The 20704-nt window shown below is 42.7% G+C and overlaps 1 protein-coding gene across 24 annotated transcripts in view; it reads left to right on the forward strand.

Annotated features, from left to right (window-relative positions):
- FANCD2 (FA complementation group D2) overlaps positions 1-20704 on the forward strand; it is an 83335-nt gene that overhangs the window by 42490 nt on the left and 20141 nt on the right. For 12 of the 24 annotated variants that reach the window (XM_054681460.2, XM_063805393.1, XM_054681465.2 and 9 more), the window contains 14 exons: positions 1359-1468; positions 3214-3274; positions 4861-4980; positions 5425-5498; positions 5798-5944; positions 6487-6587; positions 6957-7072; positions 8305-8413; positions 12264-12374; positions 12646-12755; positions 13360-13473; positions 13915-14058; positions 17501-17617; positions 20546-20674. In XM_054681460.2, coding sequence (XP_054537435.1) covers positions 1359-1468; positions 3214-3274; positions 4861-4980; positions 5425-5498; positions 5798-5944; positions 6487-6587; positions 6957-7072; positions 8305-8413; positions 12264-12374; positions 12646-12755; positions 13360-13473; positions 13915-14058; positions 17501-17617; positions 20546-20674 — 1563 coding nt within the window. Of the gene's footprint in view, positions 1-1358; positions 1469-3213; positions 3275-4860; positions 4981-5424; positions 5499-5797; positions 5945-6486; positions 6588-6956; positions 7073-8304; positions 8414-12263; positions 12375-12645; positions 12756-13359; positions 13474-13914; positions 14059-17500; positions 17618-20545; positions 20675-20704 lie in introns of those variants that run through there. The other 12 variants (XM_063805397.1, XM_016940446.4, XM_063805392.1 and 9 more) reach the window with 2 other exon arrangements.

A 20704-nucleotide genomic window follows, 5' to 3' on the forward strand; every position in this document is an offset into this window, starting at 1 on the left:
TAAGTGTCTTCCAATCCATGAAGACAGTAGCTCTTTCCATTTACTTATGTCTTTAATGTTTTTCAGCAATGTTTATTTTATTATTTTATTTTATTTTGAGACAATGTCTGGCTCTGTCACCCAGGCTAGAGGACAGTGATGTGATCCTGGCTCACTGTGTTCTTGACTTCCCAGGCTCAGGTGATCCTCCCACCCCAGCCTTCCGAGTAGCCAGGACCACAGGCATGCACCACCACAGCTGGCTAATTTTTGTATTTTCTATAGAGATGAGGTTTTGCCATGTTACCCAGGCTGGTCTTGAACTCCTGGGTTCAAGCAGTCCAGCAGCCTCAGCCTCCCAAAGTGTTAGGATGACAGGTATGAGCTACTTCGCCCAGCCTTGCCTCCATGTTTAAATCTTTACCTGAGTATTTTATTCTAGTTCATTATTTTGGCTGAGCAGTGATCAACATTATGATAATTTTCATATCCTTATAGAAATAATAACAATAAAAGATATTATTATTGAATGTCTATCATGTGCTAGGCACTGTTCTAGAAGTTTTTTATAATTTATCTCTAATCCTTAAAACAACCTTCTCCATTTCGGGCCAGGCACGTAATCACCCCTGTAATCCCAGCACTTTGGGAGGCCAAGACAGGCGGATCACGAGGTCAGGAGATCGAGACCATCCTGGCTAACATGGTGAAACCCCGTCTCTACTAAAAATACAAAAAATTATCCGGGCGTGGTTGGTGGCGGGCACCTGTAGTCCCAGCTACTTGGGAGGCTGAGGCAGGAGAATGGCATGAAGCCGGGAGGTGGAGCTTGCAGTGAGCCAAGATGGCGCCACTGCACTCTAGCCTGGGCGACAGAGCGAGACTCCTTCTCAAAGAAAAAAAAAAAAAAGTCCCCATTTCAGATGTAAAAATTAAAACTTGGAGAGATGAATTGACTTGCTAAAGACACACAGGGCTGGGTATGGTGGTTCACACCTGTAATCCCAGCATTTTGGAAGGCCAAGGCTGGTGGATCACCTGAGGTCAGGAGTTCACCAGCCTAGCCAACATGGTGAAACCCCATCTCTACTAAAAATACAAAATAAGCCGGGCATGGTGGCGGGTGCCTGTAATCCCAGTTACCCAGGAGGCTGAGGCAGGAGAATCATTCGAACCTGGGAGGCAGAGGTTGCAGTGAGCCGAGATTGCCCCTTTGCACTCTAGCCTAGGCAACAAGACCGAAAGTCCGTCTCAAAAAAAAAAAAAAACAGTTAGTAAACGATAAAAGCCTTTATAGTCTAGCTATATGGCTCGATATCCATATCTTCTTTTGCTGTGCCATTCCAGCATTTTCATCTTTCTTCATCATCTCATTGCAGGATGACATGCACTTGGTGATAAGAAAGCAGCTCTCTAGCACCGTATTCAAGTACAAGCTCATTGGGATTATTGGTGCTGTGACCATGGCTGGCATCATGGCGGCAGACAGGTACACGTGGAGATTCTGACTTCTGTGGTTTAAGATCAGTTAATCTTGCTAACTAACGAAGTGTTACATCTCATAGACATCATTTTAGCAGTAGAAGTTACAACTATAAATGAGCAAATGTGTTTTGCTACTTTTCCATGTTCCTTTCTAATCGTGACTGTATATATTACCATGTATATGTTTTGCTGGAATGTGATCCTAGCCATTACAGTCTGTGGTTAAAAATTAAGGATTGGCTAGAGGTAAAATTCTAGAAATCTTTGCACAAAATGGGAACCCTGATTCTTTTAGAATGCATTTTTCTTTATCTGCTCCTGATATAGACACTAGACAATGCAGGTGTCTACATTGCTGTGTCATTCCTGTCGGGAACTTTATACATTTGGTACAAATAAGATCTTGTGTATTTCCCCTCACCTTGTTCCTTGAGGCCCCATTTGTAGAATCTAAAGAAATATCGGTTTGGGGGCTTGATAAGATGTTGCCATTACAAACCGACATTGGATTTCAGTTCATGCTCCTTGGAATTTATTTTCTGAGACATCAGGAGACATCTTTAGAATCCACATTGTGGAATCCTAATTAGGGAAAAGGAGTCACAATGGTGGGAGCAAAGAAAGCAAAGACAAAGTATGTAAGTCTGCCTTTTTTCATGGTGCAGGACATGCAGCCCTCCTGCGCCCAACTTAATCACCAGACACCTGCAAGTTAGCTCACTGCAACTTTGGCATTATCAGTACTGCACAAAGCCCTCTTCGGCATACAGCATACATCATAAATACTACTCTATAAATCCCCAGCAAGCCGTTGTTTCCTTGCAGTCAGCTCCTCTATTGCTGGCTGCCCAGTGCTTTCTTGCAACGTACTTTTATACTTTCTCTAAGAAATCTGCCTTTCTTTACCTACAACTGTCTTAGTAAATTCTCCCTCTAACCCCACCCCAACCGCCACCGGCTCAGATAGTCATCACTCCCCTGTGACACACATTAATAATGGGAAGAGGTTGCAGAGTGTACTGGTTAAGAGTTCAGTCAGTGAAGCCATACTGCTTGCCCAGGGTCAGATTCTGGCTCCATTGTTTATTAGCTGAATTACCTTGGGTAAGTTACTTTATCTCTCTGCCTTTGTAGACTCACATCAGCAATAAGGATAATAATAGGATTTACCTCATAGAGTCATTGAGAACATTAAAGGGTTAGAACAATGTGTAGTACATAATATGCACTAATTAAGTGCTTCGTCTAATTATTGCTAATTTGCCCTTAAAAAATATGTACGAAAAAGAAAAAAGAAAAAATATATAGGATAACCATCCTTTGCTCTAATCTGTATTTTGTACGGACAAAATAAATACTCTTCGCTGCCTTCATGCACTTTTATCTTTACCCTACCCTAGGGAAGTCAGAATTCTTAAACTTATTGGCAGTTGTTACAAAATATTACAAAAGTGAAATTAAAATTCTGTGTTTTTACCAAACACCGCATGTTCTCACTCATAGGTGGGAATTGAACAATGAGAACACATGGACACAGGAAGGGGAACATCACACACCGGGGAATGTTGTGGGGTGGGGGAGGGGGGAGGGATAGCATTAGGAGATATACCTAATGCTAAATGACGAGTTAATGGGTGCAGCACACCAACATGGCACATGTATACATATGTAACAAACCTGCACGTTGTGCACATGTACCCTAAAACTTAAAGTATAATAATAATTTTTTAAAAAATTCTTTGTTTTTAGAAGTGAATCACCTAGTTTGACCCAAGAGAGAGCCAACCTGAGCGATGAGCAGTGCACACAGGTGAGTTCTTTTTTTCCTTTCTTTCTTTTTCCTGTCTTTTTTTTTTTTTTTTAGAGAGTCTCGCTCTGTCGCCCAACCTGCAGTGCAGTGGCAAGATCTCGGCTCACTGCAACCTCCACCTCTCAGGTTCAAGTGATTCTCCTGCCTCAGCCTCCAGAGTAGCTGGGATTACAGGCACGCACCACCACACCCGGCTAATTTTTTATGTTTTCGGTAGAGACGAGGTTTCACCATGTTGGCCCCGCTGGTCCTGAACTCCTGAACTCAAGTGATCCACCTGCCTCGGCCTCCCAAAGTGCTGGGAGTACAGGCGTGAGCCACCTCGCCCGGCCGAGTTCTTATAATGTGATTGGATATGTTTATGAGTAACTGAGGAATTGCTTCTAGTCGCTGTCAGTTCACCAGAAAGTGCTTCTTTTGTAAAAGAAGTTTTCCTGAACTCCTACTTCTGTGGTTTTCTGACACTTGGAAACTACTGGCTTGGGTAGCGTTTATTTTTATGTTTATTTATTTATTTATTTTTAGATGGAGTCTCAACTCTGTCGCCAAGGCTGGAGTGCGGTGGTGCTTCCTGGGTTCAAGCGATTCTCCTGCCTCAGCCTCCCAAGTAGCTGGGATCACAGGCATGCACCACCATGCCCAGCTAAATTTGTATTTTTAGTAGAGACGGGGTTTCACCATGTCGGGGTTTCGCTATGTTGACCAGGCTGGTCTCAAACTCCTGATCTCAGGTGATCTGCCCCCATCAGCCTCCCAAAGCACTGGGATTACAGATGTGAGCCACCACTCCCAGGCCAGTTGCATTTATTTCTATATCCATTTAATCTCTCTAATTAAATTATAAAGTCTTAGCAAGAAAGATATGCCATGTTTATGGAATAACACTTTGGTTGAAGCATGGGGACAAATAAGTACATAATTGGAAAGTGGGACATAAAGCTAGTTCAGGCAGGGCACGGTGGCTTGCGACTGTAATCCTAGCACTTTGGGAGACCAAGGCAGGAGGATCACTTGAGGTCAGGAGTTTGAGACCAACCTGGCCAACATGGTGAAATCCCATCTCTAATAAAAGTACAAAAAAATTAGCTGGACATGGTGGCAGGCGCCTGTAGTCCCAGCTACTCAGGAGGCTGGGGCAAGAGAATTGCTTGAATCCGGGAAGTGGAGGTTGCAGTGAGCCGAGATCACACTACTATACTCCAGCCTGGACGACAGAGCAAGGCTCCATCTCAAAAGAAAAAAAGAAAAAGCTAGTTGAGAGAGAAAACAGAGAGCCTTGCATGTAAAGCAATATATTTTTATTTCATTCTTTAGGCAGAGGTATTCCTTAAGGGTTTCTTAGCATGGAAATGGCAAAATCAAAGGTTTACTTTAGAAAAATTAATCTGGCTGCAGTGTCTGGCAGATTGGAAAAGGGATGATATCAGAAGGAGACAGACGGGTCAGAACATTCAGGAAAACTTCAAGTGAGACATAGAGCTTTGCCAGTAAAATCAGAAAGTGAAAAAACAGTCTTGAATGGGGCGAGTGGAGTTTGGGAAGGATTGGCAGCCCAAGGTTTAAACCATTCTTCCTCTTTGCTCCAGGTGACCTCCTTGTTGCAGTTGGTTCATTCCTGCAGTGAGCAGTCTCCTCAGGCCTCTGCACTTTACTATGATGAATTTGCCAACCTGATCCAACATGAAAAGCTGGATCCAAAAGCCCTGGTAAAGCCAATTGTCTTTTCTTAAAGCAATAAAGCATGAGAGCTGCTTTGCTACACTCTTCAAGTCTTTCTGTTGCAGTGTGAAAATAGATCATCCTGTGACCTCTCCTAAATTCTAACTGGGAAAGGCTTTTCTGCCCTACCCTGCCTCACGGCTCTTCTCTGAGGCCTCCTTCACTTAATAACAATCATAATAGTAAAGAAGAGATGGACTTTGTTAATGATGATGGCTATTATCTGTCTGAGAGCCCTATTCTGTGCTAGGCCTTGTGCTAGGTGCTTTTTATGCACTCTCTCTTTTCTACTTCACAATAGTGAGATATTTATTATTACTTTCTTTTTAGAAATGAGGGAACTGAGACTTAGAAAGGTTAAGAGTAATTTATCTAGGGCTGTACAGCAAGTACACTCTGCACTGCCCTTTTTGTTTGTTTGCTTCCTGAAGGAATGGGTTGGGCATACCATCTGTAATGATTTCCAGGATGCCTTCGTAGTGGACTCCTGTGTTGTTCCGGAAGGGTAGGTATTGTTTACCTGCTGGCTTGGTTGTACTGGTGAAGTTACATCAATTCTGTCAGTAGCTGATACAAACTTCAGAATACCCTTGACCTCAGCCACAGCTGCCCAGTCCCACAGCTTCTTTCCTCCCAACCCCAGCACCCCTGCACCCTTAGCTCCAAAATTCCTAAAACGTTCACTGTTTGTTCTTCTAATTTCTCCCCATGATGTTGTGTTTGAAATTGGTTTGCTCTAGTGGTTTTCCCTGTAGCCTTGCGTATTCCTGAGCTGCAACATCAGATTCTGGTTTTTCTCTGCAGTGACTTTCCATTTCCTGTGAAAGCACTGTACGGACTGGAAGAATACGACACTCAGGATGGGATCGCCATAAACCTCCTGCCGCTGCTGTTTTCTCAGGACTTTGCAAAAGATGGGGGTCCGGTGACTTCACAGGAATCAGGCCAAAAGTCAGTATAGTTTTTCTTTTCTAAACCTGTTTGTGTTTTGAATGTTCATGGGGAATTCCACAGTTCTTGGTGGGGAAGTTGAGTCAAAAAAGTTTCTCTCGAGACACATGGTATTTGGAGAGGTTAGGGAGAATGGGGCAGATTCCTTGTTTTTTCTTGGATCCTTGGCTTGAGATTTATATTGCCTTGTGTGAGCCAACAGATATTCTGAGATTACTTTCTGGCCAACGTGGCGAAGCACTGTCTCTACTAAAAATAAAAAAATTAGCCGGGCAGTGTGGCATGCACCTATAATCCCAGCTACTCAGGAGGCTGAGGCAGGATAATTGCTTGAACCTGGAAGGCAGAGGTTGCAGTGAGCTGAGATCGTGCCACTGCACTCCAGACTGGGCGACAGAGCAAGACTCTGTCTCAAAAAAAGAAGTTGTGCTCCCTATGTATGTGGAGTAATATCTCCCTATGTACGTGGAGTAATATCTCCCTATGTATGTGGAGTAATACACCTATGAAGTGTGGTCTAGAAATTTATTTCTCCTTCTCAGATTGGTGTCTCCGCTGTGCCTGGCTCCGTATTTCCGGTTACTGAGACTTTGTGTGGAGAGACAGCATAACGGAAACTTGGAGGAGATTGATGGTCTACTAGGTATGGGATGAAGTCATCAGATCCTTTCTTCTTTATACTCTTCCTTTGGTAAACTTAGGGAAAGGGCAGATCAATACATGGTGTATGTGGGGAGGAATTTTCTAACTTCAGCAGAATAGTTTATCATTGGAATTCCAAAGACAAAATAGTACATACAGAATCCCATTATGTTAACAAATCAATTGTTGCAAAAACTTTCTAGTTATATTTGTTGATTGCTATATGATATGCAAATATTTTAATCAGATCTTGGCCTTCAAATATGACTTAAAGGGGAAAGTAAATAGCAAGGAGAGCTAGCTCCAGAGGCAACCTCCAGGTTTTATTGGCTTGCACTAACGGTAGTTGGAAATGTTTGTTCTCTCTCAGATTGTCCTATATTCCTAACTGACCTGGAGCCTGGAGAGAAGTTGGAGTCCATGTCTGCTAAAGAGCGTTCATTCATGTGTTCTCTCATATTTCTTACTCTCAACTGGTTCCGAGAGGTGAGCAGAGTTAATAGGATGTTTCACTTATTGTGCATAGTTTTTCTCAAAACTATTTTCTTAGTTCCCACAAGACTCCCTAGAAGTCCTCACCAAGCAGTAACCCCCGTGTGCTTCTGTAGCTGTTATGTCCCACCACTCCCCAGTTATATGAACCTCCTTAGGTAGCCAAATGAGAATACTTAGAATTCACTTCACATTGCCCATGCTTTATTTTCTGCAAGCTGCCTTCTCCCTAGAATGACCTTCTCACCTTCTTCACTGTGGAACTACTGTTCGTCCTGGCACAGGCATATGCCTACTGTTTTGATTCAGTGAGTGGTGGTAGTTTCCCTCCCATTAGAATGTATTTGTGTTTGGTGATAATGACAATGATGGCAACATCTTATATCTCTACCTCACTGTCTTCCTCTCTGATATTATTTCAGGAATGTTTGTGCACTTGAATGAGCTTATTTGATTACCACATCTCTATTATGATACGGGCAGAATAGCTATTGTCCTCATTTTACACATACGAATTTCAATAGGGAGTTCAAAGTCATTAAAAATTTTTAAGTACTTACACTGTACCAAGTGCTGGACTCATTTCTTTATGAAGAAATACTTAGAAAGGTTAAAGACTCAGCCAAGGTCACACAGTAAGTAGCAGTATAGAACTTGTTTCACCAAATTGTGTGCTCTCTGGCTATTCCACCTTGTAACATAACTAGTAATAAGTAAAACTAAGGTCACAAGCCTAATCTCCTTTGTTTTTTGTTTTTTTGAGACAGAGTCTTGCTCTGTCACCCAGGCTGGAGTGCGGTGGCTCAATCTCGGCTCACTGCAACCTCCGCCTCCCAGGTTCAGGCAATTCTCCTTCTTCAGCCTCCCTAGTAGCTGGGATTACAGATGTGTGCCACCATGCCCAGCTAATTTTTGTATTTTTGGTAGACATGGGCTTTCACCATGTTGGCCAGACTGGTCTCAAACTCCTGGCCTCAAGTGATCCTCCTGCCTCAGCCTCCCAAAGTGCTGGGATTACAGACATGAGCCACCACGCCTGGCTGAATCTCCTATATTTTGGGCCAGAGATTTTTTTTCTCTATACCACGTTGCTGAGGACAGTTCTATTACAGACTAAACTCAAAGATCTTGCTTTTCATAGACATCTCTCAGCTCTGGATAAATAATATAAACAAGGTTAAAATCTGAACATTTGGAAGTATGAGAATGTAATTTGTACTTTGCAGATTGTAAATGCCTTCTGCCAGGAAACATCACCTGAGATGAAGGGGAAGGTGCTCACTCGGTTAAAGCACATTGTAGAATTGCAAATAATCCTGGAAAAGTACTTGGCAGGTAAGAGAAGTGTCCTATACTGGTAGTACTACTAGGCCAGTAGTGAGGCAATAAAGCACTTAGCTTTCCCTGATACCAAAACCAGACAAAGACACATCAAAAAAAGAAATCTCAGGCCAATATCCCTGATGAACATTGATACAAAAATCCTAACAAAATACTAGCAAACCTAATTCAGCAACACATTAAAAATATCAGCTGGGCACGAGGTGGCTCACGCCTGTAATCCTAGCACTTTTGGAAGCCAAGGCGGGTGGATCACTTGAGGTCAGGAATTCGAGACCAGCCTGGCCAACATGGTGAAACCCTGTTTGTACTAAACATACAAAAATTAGCCAGGCATGGTTGTGGGCACCTGTAATCCCAGCTACTTGGGAGGCTGAGACAGGAGAATCGCTTGAACCTGGGAGGCGGAGGTTGCAGTGAGCCAAGATTGTGCCACTGCACTCCAGCCTGGGTGACAGAGCGAGACTCCTATCTCAAAAACAAACAAAAGAAAGATTATTCATCATGGCCAAATGGGATGATTTATCCCAGGGATGCAAGGATTGTTCAACATATGTAAATCAATGTGATACCTCCTATCAACAGAATGAAGGACAAAAACCACATGATATTTAAATTGATGCTTAAAAAAATTTTATAAAATTCAACATCCTTTCATCATAAAAAACCCTCAGAAAACTGGGTATAGATCCATAGCTACTATTAAACTGAACAGAAAAAAACTGAAAGCCTTTCCTCTAAGATCTGAACAAGACAAGGATACCCACTTATATATACCACTATTATGCAATACAGTATTGGAAGTCCTAGCTAGAACAATTAGACAAGAGAGAGAAAGAAAGAAAGGGCATCCAAATTGGAAAGGAAGATGTTAAATTATCCTTGTTTGCAGATGATATGATCTTATATTTGGAAAAGCCTAAAGACTCCACCAAAAAACTATTAGATAAATTCAGTAAAGTTGCAAGATACAAAATCATCATATAAAAATGAGTAGCATTTCTGTATGCCAACAACTAAGAATCTGAAAAAAATCAAGAAAGTAATCCATTTACAATAGCTACAAATAAAATAAACAAAAGTGACAAATAAAATAGGAATAAGCTTAACCAAAGAAGTGAAAGAGCACTATAATGAGTACTATGAAACATTGATGCAAGAAATTGAAGAGCAAATAAAAAAAGGAAAGATACTTCATGTTCATGGATCGGAAGAATTAATATTGTTAAAATTTCCATGCTACCCAACACAATCTACAGATTCAAGGCAATCCCTATCAAAATACCAATGACATTCTTCACAGAAATAGAAAAAAAAAGGCTAAAATTTATATAGAACCACCGAAGACCCAGAATAGCCAAAGCTGTCCTGAGTAAAATGAATGAAACTGGAGGAATCGCATTACCTGACTTCAAATTATACTACAGAGCTATAGTAACCAAAACAGCATGGTGCTGGCACAAAAACAGATGCATAGACCAATGGAACAGAAGAGAGCCCAGAAATAAGTCCATACACCTACAATGAACTCATTCTCAGCAAAGGTGCCAAGAATATACATTGGGGAAAGACACTCTCTTCAATAAATGGTGTTGGGAAAACTGGATATCCATACGCAGAAGAATGAAACTAGACCCCTATCTCTTGCCATATACAAAAATCAAAATGGATTATAGACTTAAATCTAAGACTTCAAATTATGAAACTACTAACAGCAACAACAAAAAACATTCAGAAAACTCTTCAGGACATTAGAGTGGGCAAAGATTTCCTGAGGAATACCCTACAAGCACAGGCAACCAAAGCAAAAATGGACAAATGGGATCACATTAAATTAAAAAGTTAAGTTCCTTTCCTCTGCATAGCAAAGGAAACACCAAAGTGAAGAGACAGCCCACAGAATGGGAGAAAATATTTGCAAACTATGTATCTGACAAGGGACTAATAACTGGAATATATAAAGATAGGAAAAAAAATTATTCGGATTGAAAAATGGGTAAAAGGTCTGAATAGACATTTCTCAAAAGAAGACATACAAATAGTGGATATGTGAAAAGGTGCTCAACATCACTGAGCATCAGAGAAATGCAAATCAAAACTGCCATGTGATGTCATCTCACCCTGGTTAAGATGGCTTTTATCCAAAAGACAGGCAATAACAGATGCTGGTGAGAAGGTAGAGAAAAGAGAACCTTTGTACACTGTTGGTGGGAATGTCAATTAGTACAAGCACTATGGAGAACAGTTTGGAGTTTCCTCAAAAAACTAAAAATAGAATCACCATATGATCCAGGAATGCCACTGGTAGGTATATACCCAAAAGAAAGGAAATCAGTATACCAAGGAGATATCTGCACTCCCATGTTTATTGCAGCACTGTTCACAATAGTCAAGATTTTGAAGCAACCTAAGTGTCCATCAGCGGGTGAATGGATAAAATGTGGTCCATATACACAATGGAGTACTATTCAGCCATAAAAAACAATGAGATCCTGTTGTTTGCAACAATACAGATGGAACTTGAGGACATTATGTTAAGTGAAATAGGCCAGGCACAACATATTTTCACATATTTGTGGGAGCTGAAAATTAAAATAATTTAACTCATGGAGATAGAGTAGAAGTATGGTTACCAGAGGCTGGGGAGGGTAATGGTGGTTGGGGGACTGGGAAAAATGAGGGTGGTTAATAGGTTCAAAAATATAATTAGATAGAATGAATAAGATCTAGTTGTTTTTGTATTTTTGAGATGGAGTCTCGCTCTGTCGCCCAGGCTGGAGTGCAGTGGCACGGTCTCGGCTTACTGCGACCTCTGCCTCCTGGGTTCAAGCAATTCTCCTGTCTCAGCCTCCCGAGTAGCTGGGACTAGAAGTGTGCACCACCACACCCAGCTAATTTTTGTACTTTTGGTGGAGATGGGGTTTCACCATGTTGGCCAGGCTTGTCTCGAACTCCTGACCTCAAGTGATCCACCTTCCTCGGCCTCCCAAAGTGCTGGGATTACAGGCATGAGCCAGAGAGCCCAGCCAAGATCTAGTTTTTGATAGCACAACAGGGTGACTACAGTCAACAATAACTTACTGTACATTTAAAAATAACTAAAATAGTATAATTGGATTGTTTGTAACACAAAGAAATGATAAATGCTTGAGGTGATGGATACCCCATTTACCCTCATGTGATTATTATACATTGTGTACCTGTATCAAAATATCTCATGTGCGCCATAAATATATATATACCTTTCCCTTTTTTTTTTTTTTTTTTTTTGAGACAGAGGCTTGCTTTGTCGCCCAGGCTGGAGTGTGGTGGTGCGATCTCTGCTTACTACAACCTCTGCCTCCTGGGTTCAAGCAATTCTCCTGCCACAGCCTCCCAAGTAGCTGGGATTACAGGCGTCTGCCAGCACACCTGGCTCATTTTTGTATTTTTGGTAGAGATAGGGTTTCACCATGTTGGCCAGGCTGGTCTCAAACTCCTGACCTCAGGTGATCTGCGCGCCTTGACCTCCCAAAGTGCTTGGGGTTACAGGCGCGAGCCACCCTGCCTGGCCACCATTTAGATTTTAAATGTTTGTTTTAGTTTTTTTCTGTTTGTTAGTTATATATCATTATTTAAAGTGGTTTTATGATAATTGATCATACTTAATATGATATTTCTGTGTTATCTCTGGCCATTTTGCTATGCCAAAACAATGTCAGATGACTTGAATATGTCTTATAAGTTTTCAGCCATGCTTGGTAATTTTGGAAACTAGTTTTTAGCCAATGGAGTGACTGAATTTCAAGTCTAATGGTGGTGTGTAATTGGTACACATTGAGCTTCAGCCTGCTGTTTGTTTCAGTCACCCCAGACTATGTCCCTCCTCTTGGAAACTTTGACGTGGAAACTTTAGATATAACACCTCATACTGTTACTGCTATTTCAGCAAAAATCAGAAAGAAAGGAAAAATAGGTAAGTATGTTCTTTTCCTCTTGTCTTGTGTCTCTAAATAAGCTTCATTGAATTAACCTAAAAGTTATGTGTATCATGGCATCAGTAATTGGAACAATTGTATAACTGAACTCTCTCTTTATTAGATTTATAAATACACTGTAATTTAGGGTTATAAAATTACCTCTTCTACCTCTAGGCAGTTTCCAACAGGTTGTTTTCTGAGGGCAATGATATTTGGCAAACATGATTATTAATTACTTGAGTCACTTTTCTCTTTTTAATATAAAAGAAAGGAAACAAAAAACAGATGGCAGCAAGACATCCTCCTCTGACACACTTTCAGAAGAGAAAAATTCAGAATGTGACCCTACGCCATCTCATAGAGGCCAGCTGAACAAGGTATTGGAATGATGGGTATCCGTGAAGGTTTGTGACATCCCAGTGAGATTAACAGAAACCCAGCTTTATTCTCGGCATTTTACAAAGAAAAAAAAATTAGGAAACAGCGAGCCAAAACTCTCTTAGGCGTTGGAGTAATCTCCTTAGTAGCAAAGTTCAGATTAGACTTCAGGTCCTTATTCCTGCCACACACTGTTGACTGTTTTTTCTAATTATTTTCTTGACTGTTTTACTCCCTTTTTTGTACCCCAGCAGTACATTGAATTCTCTCTTGAGGTACTTGATTATCAGTAGTTCCCTTTTACTTTACATTTGTACTGTTCGTAGAATGAGTTTCATGTGTTTGAAATTGCCTGGGCCACATGGATCCCAATTATTTCTGTTGATCAGCCACCATTTATTGTATATTTATTAGGTAGTTTCTGTAAGAGCCCAAGTTTCATATTAATACCACATTTAATAAAGGAGGAAACTGAGATCCAGGGAGGGCAAGTGACTTGCCCAAAGTCACACAGTTAATAAATGCTGGAGCTGGGGTTTGAAGCCAGATCATTCTGGCCCCTAAGCTCACAGTTTTTTGTTTTTTGTTTTTTTTTTTTTTGAGATGGAGTCTCACTCTGTCACCCAGGCTGGAGTGCAGTGGCACGATCTTGGCTCACTGCAACCTCCACCTCCCGGGTTCAAGCGATTCTCCTGCCTCAGCCTCCCACGATTACAGGTATGCACCACCATAGCCAGCTAATTTTTGTATTTTTAGTAGAGACGGGGTTTCACCATCTTAGCCAGGCGGGTCTCAAACTCCTGACCTCGTGATCCACCCACGTCAGCCTCCCAAAGTGCTGGGATTACAGGCATGAACCACCACACCCGGCCAGCTCACAGTTTTCTGTACTAGACCTAAATGCCTTGATTTGCCTAATAGATCATCCCTAAATAGATGACCTGTTAAGGGTCTTGATGTGTGACTTGTATCCCCATCTTAAATTAGGTGCTCTGTCTTGGGAATATTTAGGGACTTGGGCTAGAGGAAGTTGTTATTATAATGAAAATGTAATTTTTTGCATTAAATAAATGCATATTTGCACTTTGAAGTTTTTATTAAAATTCGATTAATATAGAAGATTTATTTATTCTCTTTGTTGCTGTGACTTCCCCATAGGAGTTCACAGGGAAGGAAGAAAAGACATCATTGTTACTACATAATTCCCATGCTTTTTTCCGAGAGCTGGACATTGAGGTCTTCTCTATTCTACATTGTGGACTTGTGACGAAGTTCATCTTAGATACTGAAATGCACACTGAAGTAAGTGACAGGCTAGGATCTCAGAATTTAATCTTCTTTCAGAAGATTAAATAGACCTCAGGTCTATTCTTATTTCACAAAGAACACTGTGACACTGAGGAGAGAAGTTAGATTGACTTTAAAAGCCTTTATATGTGAAAGCAATGATGAATAATCATCCTTATACTGGTGTTTGTAAGTCATAAGGTTTTTAATAATGTGTCAGACATTATAAAATATCATGCCAATGATGTAATCCTTACATTTAGGTTACTACTACTACTACTACTACTACTAATAAGCTACCTAGATTATTTTTGTAGAGGAGCACTCTTCTGGTTCTTAGAAGTCAATGCCCTTTTCACTTTTTCACATTTGTTCAGCACCCGACAGTTGCTTACTGAGTCCTATTTTGTGTTTGCCACTAATCAAAGCACTTGCATTTCAGTAGTACATAGAGCATCATGCTTGCTTTCAAATAACTTCTAATCTAATCAAAGAAGTGGAAATAGCTAGCAGTACGGTAGCTTTATTATTATTCTTTTCTTTTTTTTTTTTTTTTTGAGATGGAGTCTCGTTCTGTCGCCCAGGCTGGAGTGCAGTGGCGCGGATCTCCGCTCACTGCAAGCTCTGCCTCCCGGGTTCACGCCATTCTGCTGCCTCAGCCTCCTGAGTAGCTGGGGCTATAGGTGCCCGCCATCACACCCGGCTAATTTTTTGTACATTTTTTATAGAGACAGGGTTTCACCATGTTAGCCAGGATGGTCTCAATCTCCTGACCTCGTGATCACCTGCCTTGGCCTCCCAAAGTGCTGGGATTACAGGCGCAAGCCCCCGTGCCCGGCCCCATAGCTTTATTGATGCCAAATACGGCATTAATGGTCTGAACCAAGGACTAGTGAAACTCTAGTGAGAGAATGATGTTTATATTGAAGTTGGGAGTAGAGGACATTTTTACAGATAAAGTAACTTTTGAGATGGGATTTCATCAGAGAGTAGAATTTCTCCAGGTTTAAGAGAAATTGAAATAGCATTAATTTTCACCTGAAATTTACACGAATGTAGGTACCTTCAGAACAGAAATAGTATCCTTTTTTTTTTTTTTTTTTTTGAGATGGAGTCTCGCTGCGTTGCACAGGCTGGAGTGCAGTGGTGGGATCTTGGCTCACTGCAAGCTCTGCCTCCCGGGTTCACACCATTATCCTGCCTCAGCCTCCCGAGTAGCCGGGACTACAGGTGCCTGCCACCATGCCGGGCTAATTTTTTGTATTTTTAGTAGAGACGAGGTTTCACCGTTGTTAGCCAGGATGGTCTCGATCTCCTGACCTCGTGATCCGCCCGCCTTGGCCTCCCAAAGTGTTGGGATTACAGGTGTGAGCCACTGCGCCCAGCCATATCTTTTTTTTTTTTTTTTTAATCTTTCTACATCATCTTGCCCTTAGGAGATGCCACATAAATGTGTATTGAGTGAGCAGTTTGCAGTGAGACTGTATTTCACCCATTCTGCTTCTGGCAGTGTAATATAGTTATTCCACTGGGATCACTCTGGGGTCCTGCCCAGAGTTAATAGTAGCAAAACATTAGAGGAAAAGAAGTATGAAAAGATTATTTAATGAACAGACAAAAGGAAAATTCCCTTGAATTAGCCTTTTTTTTTTTTCCCAAACCCTGTGTGTGGCATTCAAAGTCATTTTTTAAATCACAGGATATTTAGGAAACGCATCTTGGATCCACAACTGGAAAGGTATACAGAGGAATTTATAGAGAAAAAGTATGTCTTCTAAACTATCCTGTCTTGAATTATTATTTTACTATTCTGAATATTTATTTTGGACATGCTTGACTTTATTATATGACAGAGCATAATAGCTATCCTTTATATGAGATGGGTGCAATTTCCTCCCTTGCCTCTTTTTTCGTTTTAGAGACAGAGTCTTGCTCTGTCACCCAGGCTGAAGTGCAGTGGCAAGATCATAGCTCACTGCAACCTTGAACTCCTGGGTTCAAGGATCAAGTGATCCTCCCACCTCAGCCTTCCAAGTATCTAGGGCCACTGGCATGCCCCACTACACCCGGCTAGTTTTTTTATTTGTTTGTTTGTTTGTTGGAGACGGAGTCTTGCTCTGTCCGTCAGTCTGGAGTGCAGTGGCACGATCTTGGCTTACTGCAGCCTCTGCCTCCTGAGCTCAAGCGACTCTTCTGCCTCCTGAGCTCAAGCGATTCTTCTGCCTCAGCCTCCCAAGCAGCTGGGATTACAGGTGCCCACCACCACATCAGCTAATTTTTGTATTTTTAGTAGAGATGGGATTTCACCACATTGGCCAGGCTGGTCCCAGACTCCTGACCTCAAATGATCTGCCTGCCTTGACCTCCCAAAGTACTGGGAGTTTGAGACCAGCCTAGGTAACACAGTGAGACCTGTCTCTACAAAACGTTAAAAAAAAACAAAAAAAAAACAAAAAAACGTAGCCAGGCATGGTGACGCACACCTGTGATCCCAGCTACCTGGGCGGCTGAGGTGGGACCATCACTTGAGTCCAGGAGGTTGAGGCTGCAGTGAGCTGTGAACACAATATTGCACTCCAGCCTGAGCAACAGAGCGAGACCCTGTCTCAAATATAAGTAAATAAATAAATAAAAGTCAAATTATTTACCCTGCCGGGCGCAGTGGCTCATGCCTCTAATCACAGCACTTTGGGAGGCCGAGACAGGCGTATCACCTGAGGTCGGGTTTGAGACTAGCCTGGCCAACGCGATGAAACCCATTTCTACTAAAAATACAAAAATTAGTCAGGCATGGTGGTGGGCACCTGTAATGCCAGCTACTTGGGAGGCTGAGGCAGGAGAATTGCTTGAACCTGGGACGCAGAGGTTGTAGTGAGCCAAGATCATGCCACTGCCCTCCAGCCTGGGTGACGGAACAAGACTCTGTCTCAAAAAAAAAAATTTTTTTTTTCACCCATTGGGAAGTATTAACATGAAATAGCCAGGTGTGGTGGCTCATGCCTGTCCATAATCCCAATACCTTGGGAGGCCAAGGCAGGAGGATTGCTCAAGCCCAGGAGTTTGAAACCAGCCTGGGCAACAAAGTGAGACCCCGTCTGTATAAAAAAATTTAAAAATTCGCTGGGCCCAGGTGTGGTGGTTCATACCTGTAATCCTGGCACATTGGGAGGCCAAGGCAGAAGGATCATCTGAGCCCAGGAGTTTGAGACCAGCTTGGGCAATATAGTGAGACCTCATTTCTTATTAATTAAAAACAAAAATGTAGCTGGGCATGGTTGCGTGTGCCTATAGTCCCAGCTACTCGGGAGGCTGAGATGGGAGGATAACTTGGGCCCAGGAGTTCAAGGCTGGAATAGCTATGATCTTGCCACTGCACATTTAACAAAAAAGAAAGAAAAAAAATTATCATGAAATGACTAGGACATTCCTGGAACTAATCCTTTCCTCCATGTGACAGGCTACAGAAGTTGTGCAACTTGGGCCCCCTGAGCTGCTTTTCTTGCTGGAAGATCTCTCCCAGAAGCTGGAGAGTATGCTGACACCTCCTATTGCCAGGAGAGTCCCCTTTCTCAAGGTTAGTGTAGGCAGAAGCATAGGACTTGGGCATAGTGGATTTGGGAACAAAGGAGGTATTATGATGAAAAAGTTGTCACTTTCTTTGGCATTGTGTTTGGGTCACTGGGTAGCATGGGTGCAGCTGTATTGCCAGACAATATTCATCTTGCTTTATTTATTTATTTATTTATTTATTTATTTATTTATTTATTTAGAGATGGAGTCTCGCTCTGTCGCCCAGGCTGGAGTGCAGTGGTGTGATCTCGGCTCACTGCAAGCTCCGCCTCCTGGGTTCATGTCATTCTCCTGCCTCAGCCTCCCGAGTAGCTGGGACTACAGGTGCCTGCCACCACGCCTGGCTAATTTTTTGTATTTTTTGTAGAGACGGGGTTTCACCGTGTTAGCCAGGATGGTCTCAATCTCCTGACCTTGTGATCCGCCCACCTTGGCCTCCCAAAGTGCTGGGATTACAGGCGTGAGCCACCGCGCCCGGCCTCATCTTGCTTTAAATAGGAAGTCTGAAGGCTGGGCGTGGTGGCTCACGCCTGTAATGCCAGCACTTTGGGAGGCCAAGGAGGGCAGATCACTTGAGTTCAGGAGTTCAAGACCAGCCTGGCCAACATGGTGAAACCCCATCTCTACTAAAAGTACAAAAAGAACTAGCCGGGCATGGTGGTGCAGCTATAGTCCCAGCTACTTGGGAGGCTGAGGCATGGGGAAGAGGAGGTTGCAGTGAGCTGAGATTGCACCAGTGCACTCCAGTCTGGGTGACAGATTTCGTCTCAAACAAAAAAAAAAGTCTACCTGTGCAGTGGCTCACACCTGTAATTCCAGCACGTTGGAAGGCCGAGGCAGGTGGATCACCTGAGGTCAGGAGTTTGAGACCAGCCTGGCCAACGTGGCAAGAGCCTGTCTCTACTAAAAATACAAAAAAAATTAGCCAGGTATGGTGGCGCATGCTTGTAGTCCCAGGTACTTGGGAGGCTGAGGCAGAAGACTTGATTGAACCCAGGAGGCAGACGCTGCAGTGAACCAAGATCATGCTACTCGCACTCCAGCCTGGGCATTAGAACGAGACTCTGTCTCAGAAATAAAAAAAAAAAAAAAAAAATAGGAAGTCTGAAACAGAAAATAGAAAGGCACTTGGAATAAGAAATGTATTTCTTTTTTTGAGACGCAGTCTCGCTGTGTCGCCCAGGCTGGAGTGCAGTGGTGCAATCTCAGCTCACTGCAGCCTCTGCCTCCTGGGTTCAAGCGATTCTCCTGCTTCAGCCTCCTGAGTAGCTGGGGACTACAGGCACGCGCCACCACACCCAGCTAATTTTTGTATTTTTAGTAGAGATGGGGTTTTAACATGTTCATCAGGCTGATCTCGAACTCCTGACCTCATGATCCGCCCACCTTGGTCTCCCGATCCGCCCACCTCGGCCTCCCAAAGTGCTGGGATTACAGGCGTGAGCACCGCGCCCAGCCTACGAAATGTATTTCTAAATGCCCTGAACATTCCTGAATCCTGTTCTTTACTTGAATTTTGGTTTCAACAGCCTCCCAAACCAAGCCCGGGCCCATGCCTCAGTGTAGTAGTAAGCTGTCTAGAACGTCCAGAACTTCAGATGTGTATACAGTGTACAAACGTGCACCTAGCATCCGGGGAAGCAGTTGGACGGTACATATAACAAAATGAGAAAATGGGTCTTGGGTATAAGCATTTAAACATTAATATATCCCGTTTCTTGGTTTCTTGATTCATTTTTCTTCTTCGTCTTCTTTTTTTTTTTTTTGAGGTGGAGTCTTGCTTTGTTGCCAGGCTGGAGTGCAGTGGCTTGATCTTGGCTCACTGCAACCTCCGCCTCCTGGGTTCAAGCGATTCTCCTGCCTCAGCCTCCCGAGGAGCTGGGACTACAGGTGCACGCCACCACACCCAGCTAATTTTTGTATTTTTAGTAAAGATGGGGTTTCACCATGTTGGCCAGGATTGTCTCGATCTCTTGACCTCATGATCCACCCGCCTTGGCCTCCCAAAGTGCTAGGATTACAGGCAAGAGCTACAGTGCCCAGCAATTCATTTTTCTTTGTATTCACTATTGGGTCTACTTTTTGAGACAGGGCTTTGCTCTGTTGCCCAGGCTGGAGTGTAGTGGCACAATCTTGGCTCACTGCAACCTCCACCTCCGGGATTCAAGTAATCCTCCTATCTCAGCCTCCTGAGTAGCTAGGACCACAGGCATGTGCCACCGCACTCAGCTAATTTTTGTATTTTTTGTGAAGAAGAGTTTCAGCATGTTGCCCAGGCTTCTACATTTTTTTGTTTGTTTGTTTTTCAATTATAAGAGGGAGGCAGGGCACAGTGGCTCATGCCTTTAACCCCAACACTTTGGGAGTCCAAGATGGGTGGATTGCTTGAGCTCAGGAGTTTGAGACCAGCCTGGTTAATGTGGTTAAACCCCATCTCTACAAAAAATACAAAAACTAGGCATGTTTGTTGGCATGTGCCTGTGGTCTCAGATACTCAGGAGGCTGAGGTGAGAGGATCACTTGAGCCCAGGAATTCAAGGCTGCAGTAAGCTGTGATCGTGCCACTGCACTCCAGCCTGGGTGACAGAGCAGAACCTTGCCTCAAAAAAAAAATTATAGGAAGGAGTCTATTGCCCTACATTTGTCAACCTAAATGATTTCTACTTTTATGTGACCTTTATCTGATTAGTTATGATAGGGCTATATGTCTCAATCAAACACTGTTCCTACTCTACAAAAGCCAATCTCTCAGTCATTGGAAGATGGAGCAAGATTTTTATCCCTCTGTCAGAATACAGTCTTAGGTGAACAACTCCTTTCTCCCATCTGCTCCTACCTGGTGACACAGGTTTGACTTGACTCCATTGCGAACCCTTAGTTTCTGAGACGCTATCCAGCAGTTTCTTCACTCATAACTCTGCATTTATTATAGAACAAAGGAAGCCGGAATATTGGATTCTCACATCTCCAACAGAGATCTGCCCAAGAAATTGTTCATTGTGTTTTTCAACTGCTGACCCCAATGTGTAACCACCTGGAGAACATTCACAACTATTTTCAGGTCAGAAGCCTAGACTTAGAAGCTGCTAAG

Source organism: Pan troglodytes, chromosome 2, assembly GCF_028858775.2.
Source record: "Pan troglodytes isolate AG18354 chromosome 2, NHGRI_mPanTro3-v2.0_pri, whole genome shotgun sequence".
NCBI lineage: Eukaryota > Metazoa > Chordata > Mammalia > Primates > Hominidae > Pan > Pan troglodytes.